Genomic DNA, 23,605 nt, shown 5'->3' on the forward strand with positions numbered 1-23,605 from the left:
GGGTGTTTTTTCTGAATAATTACATCCGTAGAAGAGGATTTTATATTTCCAAAAATTTAATGTTAGAGAAATGTGTGCATTTAATTTTAAAAATTAACATGAAGGAAAACACCACTTTTCAGAGAAATAGTTTATTGAGGTTGTCTGGGATTACCTGGGGAGCTAGAAGCAAGTGAGACGAAGTCTGCAGAAGAACTGAGGCAAGTCACCAATAAGCTAGGTTTTGAACAACCTACGAGCTGATTTTCATATAAAACTGCAGGATGGTGCAAGTTGCCTAAGATAATTGATGCGGTTTTAATGGGGAACGTGGTCATAAAATATTGATTTTATTTAGGTTTTCAACTGATCACTGCTCTTTATGGTATTTTTTTCGATATATACAAACTGTTCATTTCTTTTATTTTTTTATTTATTTACAAACATTTGTGCACGGTAGCCTACGTGTGTGGTGCAACCATAAGCATAGCTATACGCCATGCGGAAAGACAGCGTATGCCTACGCTATTTAGAAATCAACTAACAAAACATAGGCTAGCATGTAGGCGACGTCAACTAGCCATGCAGCAGTTTTAACTTGATACATTTTAAAATAGGCCCATGTTATACTGATGGCTCAATACAGGCTAAGCAAGTAGCGTGCGTAGATATACACGAATGCATACAGAGGTTACCCTCTTCGAAACAAAATTGTGCTACGGGCTATGAAAGCACAAGCGTTTCAAGAGCACGTGAAACTGGCGTGCTAGGTGAAACCTATTACCGAGCATGTTTACTTACTCAATCTGCTTTTACACACGGGTCCAATTAAAATGCTGTAGTAAGCCTAAGTAAGTTAGCATAACGTTACACACACCTATGATCTTCTCCATGTTCAAATAATTTAACCAACATAATTGTAGTGGTGTCCCTTAAGCCGGTAAATATAAATATAATTCAGTTAAAACAAATCTTAACCACTCAATTTAGCAAATGGCTATGTAGATAATTGTGGGGTTATATTAGCCTACTTAAAAGTGAGACTAGCTAAATTGCATACAGCTAGCTAGCAGTAATATTGGTCGATTCTTCAAAGCGATAAATACGATGCACGTATTTTTGTAACGCAGGTCACAGATCTGCCCGTATCTACATAGACTAACGTTAATTAGTCAACATTTACAATGCAATTCCATAAGTAAAATAAAAATAAAACAAAGGGGGTTGTTTAATAAACCATCTTGTTTAATTGCACTCGTTGCAGTTTTAAATAAAATCCGGAACGACCTGGCCTATATTCATATTTCTAGGCAATGTTAAAGTGATTACGATAAAACTAGAGAAGGAACATTTAATTGAAGTAAATGGTATCTAACTAGCTACCTAGCTACGTCAGCGCCTCCTTAAAATGTTACTAGGCTAGACTACAGCATGTTAGCTAACTAACTTAGTTGGTATACGAGAAAAGGTTACCCAGAGATATTTTTTCTAGTTGGTTTGCTTCCAATTCTATGAATAAATAAACTTTGTGACAAGATTAATTAAGATAACTAACGTTAGCTAGTTGACATCAGAACACACTTTGAAGAAAATATTTAGGTCAAGTAAACTCAGCTGACATGAAGTTACAACATCATCCTGCTGCATACTACCGCCTTACCGCTGAAAATAATATCTAGTTAGCAACTTTGTCGCCAACAGTAATCTATTGACTGCTTTAGGAAGTAAAACATTAAACAACTGACCTATAAGTACGACAATCCCACTAGATAACCAACAAGTTAACAATGAAAAAACTAGCAAACACCACTCGCCATGTATAGGCTATGTCGCGATAATTCGCAGGTTGCTAGCAAAGTAATTTAACCATAAACTTCGCCAACCGTACGAACTTCATCTCACCACGCTTGGACCCCGCCGATTATAAATACCAACTGTGGAAATTTGTGCAATGAAATTCCAGTTTCAATAAGGTGCAAGGTATTTCTGAGAAACTGTGCCTATGACATACATTCCTTTCCTTCAGATTTGCCAGTACTCATATTCCTGCATTTCATTGCACTCATTTTCACAGCATGTTTTTCAAAAGCTTTGACCCGTCCCAAGATCCACCCACCAGCTGCAACGTTAATCCAACACTCCTCGGAGGGAACTGTGGAGCCAAAATGGCGTTGCATTTTCCTGATCTCCACTAAAGAACAGAAAAGAGCCAATCAACGCCGTCCTTGTTGAATTTGTAAAGACGTGCGCATGCGCTGTAGGCCATCTCTAGCCTCTGTTTGCCCCTGGTGTGCTCGCCTTCTGGTTGAGTGGTGCGAGAAATACAGTATTATCAGGGGAAGCTACAACGACCGTACAAACATGGCTTTTTTAAAAAGTGGAACATAACGCAATTCAGCAGGAAAAAGAAGAAATATAACAAGGAAGGCTGTAAAGATCTGGATCCTCCTTTTCCTATGTCTGCTTTTCTTCAATAGATGGTATCCAGCGAACCGTCTCTGGAAGTGGAAGACGACTACTACTTGGCGAATAATATGAAGGAGATGATCGGAGGCTGCTGCGTTTGCTCAGATGAGAGGGGTTGGGCGGAAAACCCTCTGGTATACTGTGACGGGCATGGATGTAATGTCGCGGTTCATCAAGGTAAACATACAGTAGCAACCACAAGGCCTTCAAATGCAACTGCGTTATATCTAGCTAGCAGAACATGCTTGTTTTCTAGTGGCCATGGTGCAACTAGCTAGCTAGCTAGCTAGCTTGTTTATAGCAATTTATTTACACCCCACATTTTTCGACTGTAACCTTGCATAACGTTACACACATAAAGTTAGCTTCTGAAGTTGCTTGATCGGAAGTCCGCTAACACAGATCTCGCTGACTGTTATAGCTAGCTAGCTAGCTAGCAACCTAGCGATGGGCAGGAATGGACTGTAGCATGCATGATTAGTTAGCAGTATTATGGCAGGGCTATGAGCCAGCTAGCTTTGCCCAATGCCATGTGAGCGTGTATAAGTAAGACAGCTTAGCTACAGTTTAGCAGTTTGAATTAGATCAGGGTTTCAAGGTTCATATTGGAACCAGCTTGCTAGGATCCCTGTCAAAACTGTCAGTTCGCTGGTCTAAGTGTCGAGCTACGTAATTGTTGGAAAGTAGGTCAGTGTACTCTGTCAATAAGGTGTCCTGGATCAGTGGAAGTTACCTGACTAACTTTATGTGACGAACTGCCATACAACGATATGCCCTCAGTAACCGCTTTATTAGGTACCCCTGCACACCAGCTCGTTAATGCAAATATCTAATCAGCCAAACAGCAACTCGATGCATAAAACATGCAGACCTGGTCAGGAGGTTCAGTTGTTCACACCAAACATCAGAATGTGGAAGAAATGTGATCTGAATGACTTTGACCGTGGAATGATTGTGGCTGTCAGGTGGGGTTGTTTGAGTCTCTAGAGTTTAAGAGAATAGAGTTTATAGAATTCTTTTAATGAGAGATGTCAGAGGAGAAGGACCAGACTGGTTTAAACTGACAGGAAGGTGACAGTAACTCAGACAATCACTCAGTACAACAGTGGCATGTAGAAGAGAGCCTCTGAACACACAACAAGTCGAACCTTGAAGTGGATGGGCTTACAGCAGCAGAAGACCACACTGAGCATTGAGCATTAAACGCCGCTGTCTAACTGAGTATTGTTTCTGACCATGGGCATTCCTTTATGGCCACAGTCCACCCGTCTTCAGATGGCCACTTCCAGCTGAATAACGTGCTATGTCACAAAGCACACATCCTCTCAAGCTGGTTCCAAGAACATGACAATGAGTTCAGCGTACTCCAATGGCCTTCAAGTTCATCCGATCTCAGTCCTGAATAGAGCATCTCTTCTCATGTGGTGGAACAGCACATTTGTAGCAAGAATGTGCAGCAACTGCATGATGTTATAATGTCAACATTGACCAGAATCTCTATGAATTGATTCCAGCTCCTTGCCACAAAGAATTCAGGCTGTTTTGGGGGCAAAGGGAGGTCCTACCCAAAATGAGAAAGGTGTACCTAAAGTGGCCACTGAGTGTATGTATATATACAGTACCATGCCAAGACGCATTAAAAAAAATCTTTAAAGCAAAGAGGCTTTTACATTGACAGTTTTCTGATATTTCAAACTGTTTTAAATATTGAAAAATGTACTATAAAGAGCAGTGAACAAATAAAAACGAAATCAAATGAATAATTATTGTGACTGCCCTTTGCCTTGAAAACAGCATACGTTCTTTTAAGTACACTGTCTAGAAGTTTAATGAGAAAATCTGCTGGTTGTACAAAACCAAGTAATCCCAGACAGCCTCCATCTGGAATTACCTGACTTTCTTAATGTTACTTTAATGAACAAAATGCAAAAATTTCACTTTAACATTTTTTGGAAAAGTAATCTCAAATTTGTTCTGTTCTACCGACACACTAAGGCAGAAAACTAAAAATACATATTCAAATATTTAAGACCAAATTCATGTATATATATATAAAGAAATAAAAAGAATCTAGGCTGCCTAAGAAGTTTGCATGTATATCTTGTATAGTTGTATATATCTTAGCTTGTGTTTAGTTAGCTGGCAGATTAAGGGCATGTGCTTCTTCACTGACAAAGTTGACACAGTACTATATTCTGCAAAATGTGCTTTGCAAAATGCATGCCTAGCTATTTTGCAGCTAAGAGACAAACAAACATTTTCTAACAACATGTCTCCATGGAAACAGTATCTTCAGAATCTTGTTCTTGTGTTATCCTTTTACATGCTCTGTGTATTCATCACACTGTCCTCTGTTTTGCTTAACTCTATTTAAAATCATTGCTTGTATTTATTATGTTTTCCGTTTTTAACTTGCCTTGCATGTAATCTAAGGAAACATCTGTACAGATGATAACATCTTGTCCAATCTTTAGAATGCACTGCACATAGTTATGAAGTGGTAAATTATATTAGGCTATATCTACCTTAGTCATTATAAAGGTAAGCCTAATACTGTCATTTTCTACATTTCTTTGAAGTGCTGTATTTCTATGTAGGTAACATACCATGAACTCATACGTTATTATTGTTAAATTAGACTATATGGTGAGAAGCGGATTAATAGTTTGAGGTATGTCAGTTGTGAATTGTCTTGCGATATTGCCATAATTACATTTTCTGTTTGAACTTGACTACAAGAGAACCAAATCAAACCACTGACAGCAGGCCAGACACATGATGTTGTTGCTGTGAATTTATAACTCCTGAATGCAACACGATGCCATAACCTCAATTAGATAGTTCTGTCAGCAAGAGGCTTGGCACAGTAGTCCTTTATATACCATTAAATCTCATTTAGCAAGCCTACGCTTCACTATGAATGAGAAGATCTTGCCACAGTGTGGTTAGAAGAACAGGTGCACTTCACAGCATTGCAATGGATTGTGTCACCCCTGCCACACAGCTATGAGCTCTTTATGCCACTGGGCATTCTTTATTTGCTCAGATGGTTTAGCTCACTCAGGGCTTTTGAAATACTACTGGGTGTTAGATCATATGCATAGGCAAATCGCATGGTGTGTCCTCACTTGGCACTACATAGCCGAATTTTCCTGACGTGTCCACATTTTATTTTTAGGTTGAAAAACAACAACAAATGAAACAAACTGACACACAATTCAGGATTTGCTGTCAGAGTTGTTTTCTTGTTGTTCTTCACTCTTTTTCCTTCTTTATCAGTTCTGATGTGATTTTGTCCTGATTGCAGCATGCTATGGCATTGTTCAAGTCCCCACTGGCCCCTGGTTTTGTAGAAAATGTGAATCCCAGGAGAGAGCAGCTAGGGTGGTAAGTCATAACATACGTTTTCATGGGAAAGGTGGGGGATTCTCTTGTATAGTCTCCAGTCTTGCAGAAGCTTGTTAATTCGCATTAGTTTGTTCACACTTGTTTCAATACCAAAGATATTGGAACACTCAAGTGTGCAGGTTGTCGAAAATTAGCTTTTTTACAATCATTACTGCAATTTTCTTTGTAATCACAGTTCAGACCAATACGTCTGAAGTTGTGATTTACAGATACAGCACTGCATTTGTGATTTCATTTACCACCCTGTCAAACTCTACCCTACTACTGCCAGGTGCTAAAGGTGTATTATGTACCCCTGACTGCCTCTGGCGTCAGTGGTCATGCACCTTTAGGTGTGCTTTCTTTAACCAGATCATGAGCTGTGATCATTCTTGGTGTGCTTGCAAATCCCATTGCTTTTGTCAGAACAGCAGCTGTGTGTGCTTCTCAGATTCTCAGCCGTTCAGGTTTGCAAATGCAAGAAATTCCTGTGGGTTAAAGTCGCATCATAAATAGACCTGTTACCTATTCCTGAAATGTATTTGAACTCCAGCCCTCTCCCTTGTATTATGGGCCATTTTCGCATGTAGCTATCTTAAAGGTACAATAGGTATGACACTCATTGTATAGCTGTACAATAATTAATGCTCATTGGTTGAACATTTGTTGTAATTGCCACAGCCAATGGTGTTGGGGGCGATGGGAGGTCAGCATGTTCACAGAGAAGGGGGAGATAAACAGTGTTGTGGTTTGAGGGTGTTGCTGCAATTCCTCTCTTGACCTCTAGAAGTCCGAAATTATCTATTGTACCTTTTAAGATCTCCGAGTAGGAAAAATAGCTCATTTGTACGGTTCGCATATAGAGGCTTGCAGTTTTTACATTCACATTGTAGCATTCAGTTCTTCCTGCATTCACGTAGATGAACTTCAATTTGCATTCCCATATAAGAAGTTTTTCCTTGGTGCTAGTCACAATCAGTGGATTTGATTTAGCACAGTTCTTTTGGTATTCACAGTGTTATTATTATTTGTTTTTATAAAAGTCATGGTCACTGTCATTATTGGCATTTAGTGATGGTCAGAGTTATATTACATGCAAGTTATAAAACATACACAGCCTTACTTTCTAATAAGCACATCTAAATAATAATAAAAAGACACTTTTGGGGAAATGCTTAAAAGGGAGCTTTGTGGTTGCATCTAAAACAACCCAAGTGTGACAATATTCAAGTTTTTCATATGTTAGGTTGTGGTACGGTATTACACACAAAATTATTTGACATAAACTCACCAAAAATAAAACTCATTCTGATAATAGCCTTCTGCAGGAATACAGACAGCTTGCAAGGAGCCAGTTGTTCAACTGATGAAACCTCTACAGATGAATCATGTGGTCTTGTGCTCCTCTGTTTTGGTGGTTGAACCAACCTCAAATTGTTCCTCTATCATTAGAGAAGCCATGAAGGTCATGGTTTGTTGTCTTTTTAATGTTTGGATTGAGTAATTCCTCCAGACAGAAAGCTTAGACCTCCCCCACACACACACTTCACAAGCCTGTGTGGCTGACACTTTTTCAGCTTGGAGCTGCCATTTGCCTTTTTTGAGCCTGGCAACAGAGCAGCAGTCTGTCTTTCAGTAGAAACCTGGCCCCAGTATCTGTTCTGAAAAACAGACACCTTCATTTACAAGCAGACTTGCACACAGTCCCAGTTTACAGACCTACGCTAGGCACTCCGTAATTTCTGCTTGCACGAGCCAAGCTGAACGCAGCAGAAGAGGCTGCTGCGTTGGGGCTCATTTGTATGACGCATCCCACCGTCTCCTCATTTACTCGAAACGCACCAGGGATGTCTTGTGCCTTAGAGATGGTGAAGCAGCCAGGAACCTGACCATCCTGTTGACCCTCCTCTACCTGTCTTTAGCAAACACTTGGCCCTCCCCTGTTAGCTCAGCACCGACCTTATAGCTGCAGACTGAAGACATGCGTGTATGTGTGTACATGCGTTTCCAGATGCTCGCATGCCGTGCGTGTGCAAATGCACGCTTCGCTGGGTCTTCTGTGTCCTGTGTAATGGGCGCGTTGCATTTATGTTGTGTTTATGTGGGAGGGGTAATGGTGTAATTGGCAGTTACAGTGATATTTTAGAGCCCTTTAACATGAGGGCCTCTGTTTCTCGGTGGCAGCTCGTCACCTTGCGTCCTCCTCAGTGCGTTCGTTAGAGTAGTCTTGTGATAAGGATGTGCTTGTGCTGACAGAGCACTTTGCGGCTCGAGCGAGGCGTGAAGCGTGACCTACCCTCTGCTTTGCTTCTCGACTCTCACTTTCGTTTCAGAAGTTTGAAGACTGTCGTTGCACTTTTACTTGCTTCACAGCGCATAGTTCATGCACAGTGTAAGGCACAACTTTCGAATGGGCTGGACTTGTGGTTATTAGGTTTAATAGGTGTGTGTCTAGGGCTTAACATACGATAAAACAACCAGAATGTCATCTTCCGTTCTTTTTAAAGTCAACTGCTTTTTTGCCCCTTGGCGGACTGTTAATATAATGGCAGATGTGGCAAGATGCCAAACAGAAATATTTACTTCTGAGGAAAGAGGCGTGCTCCTCCACGAGTCCTCCACTGAGTTGTGTAACGTTAGATTTTGTTTGTTTATTTTTAATAATCAAACTTTTTCTTTTAGAATTGTTATGGCGTTATTATGGAGTAATTATTGTGAAATCTGAAAATTGTGAAATTTTAAAGCTTACAGTATGGAAATCTGGTCGCTGTAATTAAAAAAAGAACTAAGAATAGGGTTTAAAAACATTGCATTAAAATGGTGAGATTCAAGTGAATCCCGTTTTTTTAATCATGTCCAAATGTAAAAAATCTTTACGCATGGTGAATCCCTGGGACATAAGTATTTGAAAAATAGAATAGCAATTCATTGAGGGAATTTCAATGTCCAAATAAAAGCAATACTGGCTTTGGACTTTATTGAGTCTGTGCGTTAGATGAAGCGGCTCTTTTGGCAGTTCAATAATTGGCATGCAATTTGGCAGGACTTTTAAAGTTCTGTAATGTGTCGTCATGTACAGGTAGCTGTGTCCGACACCTCCATGCCTTTTGGAGAATGTGTTTTAATGCACTGTATTGTAATTTTCCACCTCGCTTATGCAAACATCTTAAGCACATTTTCAGTAGCTTACTACACTCCTCTCGTTAGGCTACAACGTGTTTTTTCAATTGAATGATAACTTGTGCACTATATTCCGGATAGCCATTATTCCAAAATTGGCCAGTTTCAGTCGTCATTACATTATGACCTGTTGGAATGGGAATGTTTTTGATAAAAATACACAATAATAATCTTTTGCATTGTATTCTTGATATTTTTATGTATGTCTATTTGTGACCCTGCGTTTGTAACAGGCAGGAGAGTGTTCAGTTGTGCAGTAGCCTGTAACCATATTACTAGCCTAATATTTCACCATTGAAATAGCAATGGTACAATGTAACTTACAATGTGACTTAAGATCACGTTTTTGTTGGTCAAAACGCATTCAGGTGCATAAAAATGGCAATACACTGGGAATTACCATGGCCACACCTCATTTAAAGACCATCCCGCCCAAATTGCTCTATTTTAACAGGGCACTGGAGAGAAAAAGGTCATTGCGTCTCTTGAAACTAGCAATGACATTTGCGTTCGGGCTTACTGCCGCATTGCACTGTGTCTAAAGTAGAGCCCGGAAAGTCATTGTTTGGAGATGAATTTATATCCCTGAATGAATATTCACTCACCCTGTGGGAAGTGAAAAATGGTTGCATGTAGAACCGAGACCTTCTGTTTCCTGTAAAGTTGGAGTGCTAAGCAGCAGTTGGCCTGTTTGCTGGACGTATGCAAATATGCACGGATGCGTTTGGCAGTAGAAGAAACAAAGATAGCTTCCTTGATCCACATTATTGGTGGGGGGAACTGTTGGTCACATGAAATTATGGAAGGAGCCCCCCCCCCTTTCAGCTCCTCTGTGGGCCTGTGTACTTCTCTAAGGGGGCCCACTACAGCTCTAGGTCACATAGAAAAAGCTGATGTCAGTCAGGAATAGCCACCAATCATATCTTGACTATTTCGATTAGGATTTTGGGTCAAGAGCATCCCTAAATTTCCCCAGACCTTTGAGGATGTTAATTATCGCGGAAGCGGCAGTTGCTAATTTGGCTGATGTACCACTCCAAAGAGGCTTGCAGGTTTTTCGGGACTGGGTTTTTAACGGGTCACTGTCAGGGTGACATTGCCCAAGGCCGTGCAGGAGGGATGTTCAGGCTCCGACGGTCGAGCTTCGACCGACGGCCCTGATGCGATAGAGATTTGCGGCCTGTTTCCCATGGACATTCACCTTACCTTGTACTCACACATAATAGTCACAGGTGAGTTTTCTGTTCTTGCTCATGGAAGGGAAGGGGGAATGTTGATGGAGGTCGTGGGCTAGTCAGCTCTGGCGGGGGGAGGGGGGGGGGCTCGTACTCAAACTTGGGGGGGGGGGTACCTCGTACTAAAAACAAGCACTCCTGTCTGTTCCATGTGCTCCCCGCCGCACCGTGCCCCCCACCCCCCTCCCCCCCCCTCCCCCACCTTGCGCTAAAGATTAAGGGGTGGAAGGGAAGAAAGCCCACTCAGCAGACCCCAGATGGAGGAGGACGATCTGCCACCCACCACAAAGATGCGGAGGACGAGGGACATGCCAAAAGTTTAAAAACTGTGAATTCATGGGTATGTGGCCCCTCCCTTTTCACACATGATGTTGTTTTCTCTTCCTCCAGCGAGAGCCAAGACAAGTAGTTGTCGCTCTCTCACTATCTCCGTCTCTCCCCCCCTCTCTCATTCTCTTTTTTTCTCTCACTCTCTCTCCCCATCTCTCCATCTCGCCCCTCTCTCTCTTTCTCTCTGTCTCTCGCTCTAATTTAATTTGGATGTGTTTTAAGTGAAAGCATGTGAAAAGCCGTTTTTTTTTTTTTTTTTTTTTTTTTTTTACAATTTCTATTCTGATGATGACAGTAGAAGGAAGGCGGCTGCTAACGAACAGAAGTCCTCAGTGATCAGGCCCCAATGACGTCCACAGAACTCAAAAGCAGAAGGTTTTTTTTTTTAGTCGCTCTCAGTTTCCGGTACGCTAGAGATTTCACTCCATGACCATAACCCCTCTTTGTCTGCGCTAAAGTTTGTGGCGTTCAGAAGCTCACGATGGGCCTCTCTGCGGTTTGCAAGTGGTCGTTTTTGGGTGGCCTCGTTCACATGGACCAGACTCCTTTGTATTAGATCTGGAGCCATCCCCTTATTGGCTTTCTTCCACTTCATTTGATTGGTTTCACAAGGTGACCATAACACAGATTCACACCAGTGATGGAACACGTGGTTTCTACATGAGCGTTCACATTAGTATATGCAATTTCCCTTCCACCAAAGCACAGTATGGTTTTAGACTTATTTTAATATGAAACATAATAAATTGTTCTGCAAGAGCTCAGTCTACCAGCCGTTTTTGGTTTTAAGCTCTTATCTTGCTCCTGCATCTTTAGAATCAGTGAAATAAGCTGGGTAATGGAACAAGAGCTTAGAGGGTGGGGGGGGGAATGAAAAATACAAGCTTTAACCCTCAGTTTTTCTGGCATTTATGTTTGATTCACCCCCTCCCTTGTTATCCACCAATCTCTGTACCTCTCCCCTCTATCCATTCATCTCTCTAACAGTGACCTAGCTGAGTTCACTCTGCTTGCTCTCTCTTTTTTCCTTGCGCACTCTTTCACTGCCCTCTGCTTTGTGTGTCCTGGAATGCCCACATGCTCACTGCCTGGCTGCCGCCCGCCCCTTCCCCTCACCGCCCTGCTTTTGCCCGCTCCATAGCTCTCCTCCACCTGACTGGCAGTTGCTAAAATGCAGATGGTGGCCAGTCCGTGGACACTAAACCTGGAAGATGGAGACGAGCCGTTTGTTTGGCGGCGCCCGTTTGTGTCGCCGGTCTGGGCGGCGTAACGCGCTGACGTTCTCGCCATGGCCGTGCGTAGGGCGTGTCTCACCCCCCCCCTCTCTCCTCCCCCCCTCCCTCTGCAGAGGTGTGAGCTGTGTCCCCACAAGGACGGGGCCCTGAAGAGGACCGACAACGGAGGTAAGGCGCCGCCCTCTATCTTTCTCCTCTCTTTCACTGTTGTCATGGGTGACTGGGCCAAGGTCAAGCATAGACTCTTCTGTTTTGCGAAAAAAAAACACCGCTGTGTTTAGGAACTAGTTCAGCTTGTTCGTTTCTTTGGAGGTTTAAGACTTTGTAAATGTTACTGGAAGTGCAAGCTCCAGTGTGAGTGTGGTAGCCCGTGTAAAGTTGAAGGAAAGGGTTAAATCTAGAGCTCAGTCTAATTCACTTTGTAATTAATGACATTGGTGCTCTCAGTCCTGTCTCTCAGGATGTGAGAATGAATGACGTTCATTCCCCTGAATTATGTTATAGCTGACCTGTTTGAACCAGTTTAAATGTAAAAAACCAGAATCCAACTTGGCTCAAGAACCTGTGTTGAAATAATGCCTTGCTGCTTAATCTGAAACTGTTCATACAGCCCATGTGTTCCAAACTTATTTGAATGAAAAAAGTGACAAATATAACTTTAATGCAAACAAATGGTTCATTTATTTTATTTTTACCAATGACAATGACAGCTTTCACACGCAAACCCCAGCGTGACCGTCCTAGCTGTTGGTATCTGAGGGCTGCATGCGTGTGTGTATGCGCACTGTCGAGCCACGGAATGGGGAGGCTCCACAGAAGCCTCATTCCCCCAACTCCAGCAAACACTTCTTTTGTTTTGATTTTATTTTCCCTTTAACTTGACCTGGACTGTGACACATGGACCCAGCCTCCCCCCCGGGTCGGCTCTTGCTTATTCTGCTAATGGATTTTAGTGTGGAGTGGAGCGGGGGTGGGGTTACGGCCGCGACACGCTCTGTGTGCGCCCAGGTTCTCGGCCCGCCCCGGCTTTTTACGACGGGCCTGAGCGCTGAAGTGGCTCCTCTTCCCCTGCGGAGGCTGGTTCATGCGGAGGTCACGGCGGATGCTGTAAATGGGGCCGGAGGAATAGGGTTCCTTTTGTGCCCCTTAGGAGACCCCCGTCCCACCCCCACGTACAGTATCACGCACAAGCTGTGCTGCATTCTGGGAACATGTTGCGAAAGACCCCACTAACTGAAAAGGATTAATTCCTGTTTCACAGCTTGGTTTAAAAAATGCATTTTTAAAAGACATTTCCTGAGAACTGCACTGGCAGTTCTGTTTTCTTTCTGTAATGCAGTGTAAACAATCCATAAACTGTTATATCTAGAATGATCACTGCTGTTTCCGAAAAGACAGATAGTTTGGGATCATTTTGTCCAAATAGAGGTAACAGACGTGCCTACCAACTAGAATTTGCAGTCCTTTCACAAAACTGAGTGAATGTGAATGAGCCTCCAGCACCTGTGGAGAGAAGAGGTAAGGGTCACTCTGTCCCTAATTTCAGCTCTATAACGGATCAGATCTGCCGGGCAGGCATATTAGCCCTCCCGTTCTGCCCTGTGAGGTCATCGTTGTGGTTGTTGTTACAGGTGGAGAGGCCGCTGGGTAAGGAAAACAGCGGATTTCACATGAAATAAAAACAGCGGAACGGCGCAGGGCATGTTGGGGGAGGTTAGCCAGAGGAAAATTGAAGTGCTTGTTAAGAGAGAGGCAGCTTTCTGTTCCTTCCGGTTAATTACGGCACTGTTGGCTAACACATGGGCTCTCCCTTGAGGAGCACTCAATAAAACACATTAAACCAAATGGTTCCACTGACTTTTTTGAGGAGATGAGTCCCCAAATAAGGACCCGTCCTTATTTTGAGGTTGAACCTGCGGCCTGGAGGTTTGCAGACTCAAACCGGACGGGTCATGCTTTCTCTTTCCTTTCTGAGCATGCTGACCTGAAAGCATCCTGATGTGTGTATCTTCGCAAAAATGGAAACCCGAGCCGAACCCAAGCCCCCTGATAAGTGTATCCGTGAAACTAAACAACAGAAAATCCCAGGTGCCAATTTGTGGAAATGTACCAGAATTGATGGAATTGCATTCTGATCTCTCGTGTTGTTCACAGAGCAAGTTCATTGCCTTAAGTGAAAAGTGGATGTAAGGGAAACAGGACGTGTGGAAGGTTGTTTTTCCACTGTGTCCTGGGCTCTTCTGGAAGTGTCCCCCACCTCACACGTCGGGTGAGAAGTTCAGCACCGGCCCTCTTTTTGCAGTCGGCTGGGTTTTATGGCTCCGGTTTTATTGCCAGCTGTGGTCTCTGTCCCCACAAGTCAAAGACGGTTCATCTCAGGGTTCATCCGGAGGTTTAGTTATTGTTCTACTAAATGCTATTAACAGTCACCAATGAGTTTGTGGGGACCCTTTCCTAATGGGATTCACAGCATTGAACTCTCCTTGCCCCCTAACCCAATCTTGTGTTTTATAACCGGGGAGGTTCACAGACACGGACGCGACACTAAAACCCTCCCCTCTGTCTCTTCAGCTGTAGTTCAGGATTCAAGATCTGCCCTCCCATCGGGAGAGAGGTGGGGTTACTGGGCTGGAGCTGATGGGTTTATAGAGACTGGCACAGTCAGTCTCGCCCCCCTGGTCTAGACGGTGCATTCTGGGGGAGAGGCCCCCTCCACTCCAGTAGGGTGCGCTCTAGCCACATAACCCTCCATCGGGCATGATTGGCCTTCCAGAACATTCACGATGTGATGTAAGGTGTGATATCATAAAGCTAGCTGGTTATTACAAAATAGCCTAACTGAGGGACAGCTAACATCTGTGCTTGTGTTCAGGTTGAATTGGCAGTGGCAATTCAATCTAATTTATTCGCTATCTATTCAAACACTGCTGGTGTCGAACAGGAGAAGAGTGCTTTAAACTTGGCTAGACAGGTTATTTCTTCCAAAATGGTGATTATCATTGAGCTAAGGCAAAATAATAATGCTCCAAGGGCATTTGAACAAAGTTATCATTACGCTGTGAAACCACCAAAAGTAAGGGCCCTTCCTTGTTTGTCTTTTGGACTTATCTTCTCCATTTGTATTCTACATGTCCATGTATATGACTGTCCCAGTATAGATGGGTGTTGATGTCTGTCTGCCTGGCTGTCTGTGGTCCTCAGGGTGGGCGCATGTTGTCTGTGCTCTGTACATCCCGGAGGTGGAGTTCGCCAACGTGTCAACCATGGAGCCTATAGTCCTGCAGTCTGTCCCCCACGAACGCTACAACAAGGTAATCGGCCAGAGGAAGCGATCCCGACAATGCAGGCGTATTTAGAGCAACAGCATCCAGTGAGCCAAGCCAGCTAACAGCAGAACAGTGGTGTTCACATCATTCATTTAACCCCAGACGTTTTGAGGGAAATGGCCAACATTACTTTCAGTAGAGAAGATTGGATTACTCTTTAAAAAGCGCTCCTGAACTGCAACGGTCTCCTGTGTTACAGTTGTTTGTTGAGTGACTAAGTGCAAAAACTGAGCATAATTGTGCCCAAAAAAACACATTGAGGGTCAAAAATCACATGATATGAATTAACTGAATTGGTTAATTGTCCTGTAATTATTGCCAAAAAACAGTGTACACCGATGAGCCAAAATATTATGCCAACTATATCTTTCGTGTGCCAGCCAAACAGCTCTGACCTGCCGAGGCATGGACTCTACAAGGCCTCTCAAGTGATATCTGGCACCAAAGCATTAGCAGCAGATCCTTTAAGTCCTGTAATTTGCGAGGTGGAGCTGCTATGGATCGGACTTGTACCAGCACATCCCACAGATGCCTGATCGGATTGAGATCGGGGGAATTTGGAGGCCAGGGCAACTCTTCATCATGTTCCTCAAACCAAGTTGTGCAGTGTGGCTGGCTGCATTATCCTGCTGAAAGAGGCCACTGCCATTGTGGAATACCATTGCCATGAAGGGGTTTACCATGTTTAGGTAGTTGGCGTATGTCAGATTGTCATCAACATGAATGCCTGTACCCAGGGTTTCCCTGCAGAACATTGCCCAGAGCATCACACTCCACCGGCTTGTCTTCTTCCCACAGTGCCTCTTGGTTTCCCCAGGTAAACTGTGAACATGTATCCAGCTGTCCACATCCACAAAGAAATAGGGTCTCATCGGAGTGTCCATTGTAGGCGCTTTCGACGGTGGACAGGGGTTAGCACTGTGTGTTGTGACACATTCTACCTGTAACCATCATTAACATTTCCTGCAACTTGTGCCACAGTAGCCCTTCTGTCGGTTCGGACCAAACAGGATAGCCGTTTTTGGCCTAATGCATCGATGAGTCTTGAGTACCCAACCCCCTGCCACCGGTTCATGGTTTGTCCCTCCTCGGACGCTAGGTCCTCTCCACTGCTGACCGGGAACTACCCGAAAAGCATTGCTCCGACCGAGTCATCTGGCCATAATGATCGGGCCCTTTTCAAAGTCGCTCAGGTCCTGCCCATTTCTCCTGCATCCAGAACATTGACTACGAGAACCAAGGGTTTGCTTACTTTCTAATATATCCCAGACCTTGATATGCCATTGTTACAACTGCGGTCATAATGTTTTGGCTCATTGGTGTTTATGTATAATACAAGCCAGCCAGTGCAAATGAGAAATCTGCCTAATGCCGCTTTGAGACACTGTTTCACCACACTGTCCTGTGGCCCAGGGTCTCCATAGGTGGAGAATGATATTAAAAGTCTGTTTGCTACACACACAATTGTGAAATTGTTATCTATGCACATTTGATTAGACACAAATTCTGAGAGGTGCAGCCGTATTGTATCGACGGCGATTTGGTTTGGTGTCAGAAGTGAAACGGGACAGCGCCACGCGATGTTAATCTCATGCTTGGATTGTTTCTGAACGCTCTCCCGTGTTCGGGGGCCGAAACGAATCGGACGCTGTTCATGTCGGCGTCCCCTGCTCTGCGTAAATGGAAAACAGCATGGATAGCGCTGATCAGATAATCGAGGTCCTCGCTGCCAGGGGTCCGCGCGCGCTCCTTTAATTGCCGGAGCTGCAGGAGTCGACGAGCGTGGATAGGGAGGTGGGGCGGGGGACGCGGCAGCTGAAAAGAGTTGTGAGCCGTTAAACGGGGAAGTCTCTTTGTGTTACTCTTCGCCTGCTGCGATTTTGTGCGTGTTTGTGTGTGTCTGCGTGGGCGTGCGTCTGCACACGTAGGGGGCCTCACACGTGAGGTGCTTCGTCGTGTCTGAACGCGCACCTCTCCTTCTTCCAGACGTGCTACATATGCGAGGAGCAAGGACGCGAGAGCAAGGCTGCCTCTGGGGCCTGCATGACCTGCAACCGGCATGGCTGCCGGCAGGCCTTCCACGTCACCTGGTGAGTGTGCAACGGGCCTTCGCCGTGAGCTTCTGTCGGCTCTGTTCAGTCCTACAATCTCTCTGTTCCTCCTTCACCCAGACCCGTCAACACGCAGGGAGTCTTCTCTGCTCCGTGTGGTTAAATGGCTTTTTGTCCAGGGCTCACTGGGATTGTTAATTTAGGGAGCTCTAAACCAGGATATGTCTTTTGTCAGATCTCTTACCCTCGTAAAGAGTGTGAGGGTATGGAGTACTTCTGATCAAGGTCTATTCTTTACTGATATATTGGCTGGCATTTCTTTGGGAAGCACTGGTTTGTGAAAGGGAAAAAACATCTTTATACATATATTTTTGTTGAAATGAAAAATGTCATGTCAAGGGCAGAAACAGTGGTGTAATTAAGTATGAACAAATGTCTGTCTCTTCCATCCTCTCTCTCTCCCCCTCTCTCTCTCCCTCCCTCTGTCTCTTCTGTCCTCTCTCTGTCTCTTCCTCTGTACTGCAGTGCCCAGTTCGCTGGGCTGCTGTGTGAAGAACAGGGTTCAGATGCAGACAATGTCAAATACTGTGGATACTGCAAATACCATTACAGCAAACTGGTAAGCACTCTCCTTCCTCTCTCTTTACATGCACATCTAGTTTATCTTCTGAACTTTCATATGTTACAACTGATAGTCCCTCCCAGAATGTGTTGTTGAACTGTTGGACTGGTGGTTTTCTATGTACCTGACAACTGGGCTCTGACCCTTCGACCCTTTGGTAAGGTACACACAGTCAGACAAGCCGGCTAACAACAGAAAAACAAAAACAAAAAACAAAAACAAATGCACGAAAATAAAATATCGCATTGTCTAGGGTCAAAGGTCACCCTTCATTTAATCTCTAGAATTGCGTATATTGGTTCACACAGCTGCCGTAAAACTGTGCTTATTTATTGCTTTTCATTCATTACTGGCAAAAGAATGGGTGTATAACACAAGCAAACAACTGGAAATGAGAGTCAAGCAGGTTTATGTACAGCAGGCAGCCCGAGCTAAAGGGTCAAGGCTGGTTCATCTGGGGTCAAATTTTGGCCCTGGGCACAAATGGAAATGGGAAGAAATGAGAATTTACAGTCTTCCCTGGCACACGAGCAATTAAGAGGTTGACCGCGACTGGTGGCTGTAAAGCAGTGCTGTGCAAGTGCTCAGCCCTGTAAGTGTTACCTTTGTCATTGAGATTACACCTCGCAAGTGTTGATTTTAGCAAATGGCAATTTCCTGGAGGCCGTGCAGACGTGGGGTGTGATTTGGTTGTCAGACGTCGTCACTCAGCATCTGACATACCTTGTTCTTAATTTTCAAAAATGAATTTTTTGTCTTTTTGAGCTTTTCTAAACCCCTTGCCTCCTGGGTCCATCTCTGGAGGGCCAGAGTTGTTCGTCCTGCTCTCCACTCTCTCCTCTTAGGGTACAGATGGTTGTGGTGCACCCCTCGTACTGCTTTGTTCCCAAAAATGCCGTGGCTCTCTCACTCTCATGGGTCCTCCGTCTGGGGTCTGGGGGGCATGGGAGATTTGGGGGCAACACCGGAAGGGTGGCAGGGGAGGTCTTGAGTTTACTCTGCTTTACCTTGGAGTCCTAAATGCATATCAGATGTCGAAAGGAGTCGTACTGTAATGGAACTGGATATTTGTGAATGGAGCTGAAGTAGTGTTTTCAGCCAGGATCTGCAGTTAGCCTGTCTGCTCAGCGATAATGAACAGCCTGCTCACTCATCACCATGGTTTCTAAGCCTTTTTGTTGCATGCAGTGACATCAGCGCTTTGGTTTGCTACAAATCTCTTGTATTTTATTTACCGTCTTTTGATTGGCAGTATTCTCAGATGTTTTCCTGCCATTCCCCTTTGTGCTTTTAAACAATGGTTACCAGTGGTGAAATTATCCCCCATTTACTGAGGCGTAGGTTCTGCATTTCACAGCAGCGCTGAGTGAGTCACTGAACTCCGCGGAGCTGGGGGTAATGTTTCACACCCAGCCAGTCTGGAACTTTCTACAGACAGCGGCTGTGCTGGGTTTCTTTGTTGTCAGTCAGCGCGGCGATCAATAATCATAGCCTGCCACAGCCCCCTGTAGATAGTGTTTCAGTTAATGCTCAGTGCTGTAGGCAGAATTAATCATGGTTTGCTCACGGTAGTTATACAAATCCTCACCACTCGTATTCAACCCTGCGTCGCAGACTAGTTCACATTGGCAACAATAAAACAGGAGCCATGACTGGTCTTTACAATTTTATGGTGTCGTTACAGAAAAAGTGGGGAAAACGATCTGTTGATTGGGCAGGCAGTATAACCGCAGTGGTCTGACTCGCTCGGACTTTGACCTCGATCAGCGTGTAGCGCAGAGTTTGTCCATTAATCCAGGGATATGATTTTGTCGGATTTATTTCTGATTAATCAGGAATGACTGATATGTCGATCGGTCATGTCTGGGGCGAGTAGCGGTTGGCTTTGCTGATTTGTTACATGATCAAAGAGCGCAGAATTTGTTTGTGACATCTGGGTCCTCTATCGCTGGCTGAGGTTCAGTATTTGGTAATAATGACGACACATCCCTAATTATGTATTTTTTAAGCTTTAGTAAACAGTTGATTAACAAAATTATCCCTTTTTGTTTCTGAAAAGGATGTGATGGATGTTGAAGGTAATAATTAGTAGCTGCTTATTTTCATACCTTTTTTCCAATGTGAATATAGGTAATTGGTAAGAGAATCTGTTGCCATCGACTTACAAATGAGACCATTTTGTTTGGCGTGTTTTTATTTCATACTCGCCATGTACTTTGATAGTAAATCTGCTGCTGATGACGGGAACCGAACGATCCAAAGCTGCCGTGCTAAATTACCCCATTGATTTTTATCTCCTTGTGTCTCCGTAGACTGTCCGTACTCTAGGCACGTGAAGTCGGCAGAATACATTATCACTTATTATACAGACACGGAGAAAGAGAATACATTATCACTTATCACACGGAAATTCAGACTAGCCTTTATGTGTTTAATCAATCGAGTACAGCAGCTAATGAAATGAAAACGTGAGAAACGCAAGTCTTCTTTCCGCATATTTTTCAGAAGAAAACCGGCTGGGGACCCTGCCGTAGCTCGAACACGCTTTCCTTTAGCGGAAACAGCGGCTGGTCAGAGCGATCGGGGTACAAACACAGCCCGCGTCTGACGCCTAGTATGGGCCAAAACCCGCCATGCTGCTCAACTCACCCCTTTAAACAACATTTTTACATTTCTTCATTTGTCATTTAAAAAAAAAAAAAAAAATTCTCGGCAAGTCCGTCCAGGAAGATTTATATATGTATATATATACTTTTTTTTTTTTTACTTGTATTTTTCAAATTGTAATTCAAAGTCCTTCTCTCACCTTTTTGAGGAGGCAGTATTGGGGTGAAACATTTAAGCGATTCTTCCTCTTAATCTTAATAATAACTCTTAATTACCTTAATAACTCTGGAGGAACGCCAACGCCATGAGATGGATGCCTGGGGTAAGGCGTACCTCTGATCAGTGGCACCCCCCATCGTGACTCGCGTGTGTGTACGGTGTGCCCTTCATACGCCTCTGCCACATGCACCACTGCAGTGTAACAGTATCTCTCTAAATATCGCAATTACCCCCTATAAAGGTACGGTTTCCTGTCACATGACAATGGGATGCACAAGAAGCCACGCCCAGCCAGTCATAATATAAAATGACTCTTGTTTCATAAGAATGAATCTGTCATGTCAGTTTGTCACACTATACTTAACACAGTATTGAAAGTAATTATGGGTATTGTAGTCCTTTTGTTCTACCTGTGCTAGCAAGCAAGGTTTAATGGAGAGACGCAGTCGCAAAGGTAATTGCAACCGTCAATTTGTATCACTTTAGAATCTGACAAAATAAATGAATTGCGGACTGCCAAATACTGTGAAAACAAAAATCACGATTTTCCTCAACTTCATATTCATCTGCACTTAATGGACCGTAGTCTAAAACTGATATTATATCCCAATGCAATTTCATTCTGCAGTGATGTTTCTCTTGCAGTACTACATTAAGCCTGTCTTGCATTGACATGCATGTTTAATTGGAGCCTGGAATTACGCAGTTGCAGCCATAAGTCAGGTTTTTAACCCTTAGCCGCAGGGCAATGTGTCGAGATACACACAGCTTGCTTACACCAAGCCAGTCGCATAATTTCGGTGGTTCGTCCTACCAAATGCTCTCCCCATTTAATTTCTTCCCCTCTCAGAACCTCCCTGGGGTTTTTCTTTCTTTCTTTTTTTAATGAAAAGGTATTAGCTTCGTGGCTCCCACGCCTGCATGCAGACCGTGTCTGCGATGATCCCACCTCTCCCTCCTTGTGCATGGTTGGCCGTTGGGAAGGGCATGGCATTTCTCTCCACCGCCAACGACACCCTGGCTGCGCCCCGACATCTCTCCCACCGGCCAAGAACCTGCAACCAAGGTTCACACTGGTCATCTCTCTGTCCCATTCTGTCTGCTCACTAAAGGCCTGATTTACTGAGACCTTTAGCACATGCAGAAGGTTTCAGCACACGCAAAACTAAAATACAAGTGCAACATACTATGACCAACCATTGGTCATGTGACTGGTTTTGCGTGTGCTAAAAGGTTTTGCACATGCGAAAGGGCTTAGTAAATCAGCCCCTGAGTGTCTAATCCCATCCACCCCTCTTGAGAATGATTAACTGGTTGTTTTTTTTTTTGTTAAGCCTTTTTTTTCCTGTAACTCACACGTCCGGGTGTACATGGTTGTGATTAGGCAAGAACTACCGGCTGAATCAACTGCAGTTTCCAGCGTTTTTCTGTCACGATCGTCTGCACCAGTGGGCATCGGTCAGGTTTGTTCCTGCGCTTCTTATGTCAACTCAGCAAGCAGTGAGGACAACCCAACCTTTGACCTCCCGACCCTGAGGCTGTGCTTTTATGGAGTCTGTTGTCAGGAACGGGAACGAAGGAAACATCTGGCATGTTTAGCCTTTTCTGTTCTCACACTGTTTTTAGTTGTCGAGTTATAATCGGCTGACATCACTTACGGGGGATGTGGGCAAGTGCTGTGAGGTTGGGGGGGGGGGAGAGAGGAGTGTGTGTTTGTGTGTCTCTGTCTGGCCCTGTACCATTCACCTGCTCAACCGGTCAGAAGAAATTAGTGTCTCTGATACCAATCTGCCTCAGTATAGTGCAGAAATGGGGCCGAATCAGCAATTGGGCCTTCAAGTGGTAACAGAAAAATGCAATGATTTTAGCAGAATGCAGCCATTGTCCATGACCTCTGACCCCCCCCCAACCCCCTCTGCACAGTCCCCACGCGCTTATCGTCGAAGCCATCGCTAAACCCAGGGCCCCCGGTCGTTGCGTTTAAATGAAGTTGACCGGCGCTGTCGTGTGTGAGCCCTACAGGACGCGTCTGGGCCGGGTGTGTTGACGGAAGAGGCCAGGGAGCTGCCTGTGGAGGATTGTGGGAGAATGGGCTTGAGTATCCAAAATGGAGCTGCTTCTGTCAGCGTGTCCCCCCGTGTTGCCTGCACTGCCCGCCCTGTGGGGTTAATGCTGCTGGTGTGCAGCCTTCAGGGTCTAGGGCACGCTGAGCTTCCATCCCCAGCTATTGTCAGCCAGGCTGATTTGCATTAGCGGAGCCCCCCATCCCTCCCCTTTCCTCACATTCCCAGGTCAAATGTCAAAGGTCATAGGGCTCAGATATGTACCCAGCCGCTGGCTCCAACCCCAGGGTGGGAGGGGAGGAGTCTGAGCCTTCCGTTTTCACTCTATTTATTTATTTATTTATTTCATTTCTGCTGAGTGAGCCAGGCAGCCTGGGTAAAGTGGCATCGTGCAGCGGTTTTCTCGACTCGCCCGTCTCTCTTGTTTACCCACAAACGGCCTTTCGTGTCCAGATTTCTGATTTCCTTCAGAATATGCACAGCTGTGAGTTGGTTTTTAGCAGCGGAATAGTTCACAGATCAAAGTGGATGGCTTCAGGGGAAATGCAAGATCCAACTATTTGCCAGGGCGAATGTGACTTGTGGTGGTTAGCCCTCGTGTACAAGAAGAAACGCAGAAGTCTGTTATCATATGTGATATTAACTTCATGCTTGACATCCTCACTGGAACCCTGACAGGAACAAGGACAGAGGAATGAACACTACTGGAGTTATTTATTAAAATGTGCAAAAATAAATAAATTGGTCTAAATTATTCATTGGCAGATAAAATATCTGGCGATGCTTGAATAGATCTTCAAAATTATGATTGGCGTTCTTGCTTCATTAATTTCGGCAATCTATTTGAGGGCTGGTAATCTTATTGTAATCCGGAATGTTCTTCTGCGAGGATAGATGTTCTTTTG

General features: G+C 44.3%; 1 protein-coding gene across 18 annotated transcripts in view; it reads left to right on the forward strand.

Annotated features, from left to right (window-relative positions):
* The first annotated feature begins 347 nt into the window (after window positions 1–347).
* Window positions 348–23,605, forward strand: part of LOC133136277 (protein AF-10-like) — a 57,234-nt gene continuing 33,976 nt past the window's right edge. For 9 of the 18 annotated variants that reach the window (XM_061253607.1, XM_061253600.1, XM_061253610.1 and 6 more), the window contains exons 1-8: window positions 348–364; window positions 2,457–2,622; window positions 5,753–5,832; window positions 10,462–10,587; window positions 11,926–11,980; window positions 15,014–15,123; window positions 17,125–17,228; window positions 17,715–17,808. In XM_061253607.1, the coding sequence (XP_061109591.1) occupies window positions 362–364; window positions 2,457–2,622; window positions 5,753–5,832; window positions 10,462–10,587; window positions 11,926–11,980; window positions 15,014–15,123; window positions 17,125–17,228; window positions 17,715–17,808 (738 nt within the window). In that variant the 5' untranslated portion in view covers window positions 348–361. Of the gene's footprint in view, window positions 365–2,246; window positions 2,623–5,752; window positions 5,833–10,461; window positions 10,588–11,925; window positions 11,981–12,004; window positions 14,082–14,383; window positions 14,608–15,013; window positions 15,124–17,124; window positions 17,229–17,714; window positions 17,809–23,605 lie in introns of those variants that run through there. The other 9 variants (XM_061253612.1, XM_061253602.1, XM_061253611.1 and 6 more) reach the window with 9 other exon arrangements.

This window comes from Conger conger, chromosome 9, assembly GCF_963514075.1.
Source record: "Conger conger chromosome 9, fConCon1.1, whole genome shotgun sequence".
Taxonomy (NCBI): Eukaryota; Metazoa; Chordata; class Actinopteri; order Anguilliformes; family Congridae; genus Conger; species Conger conger.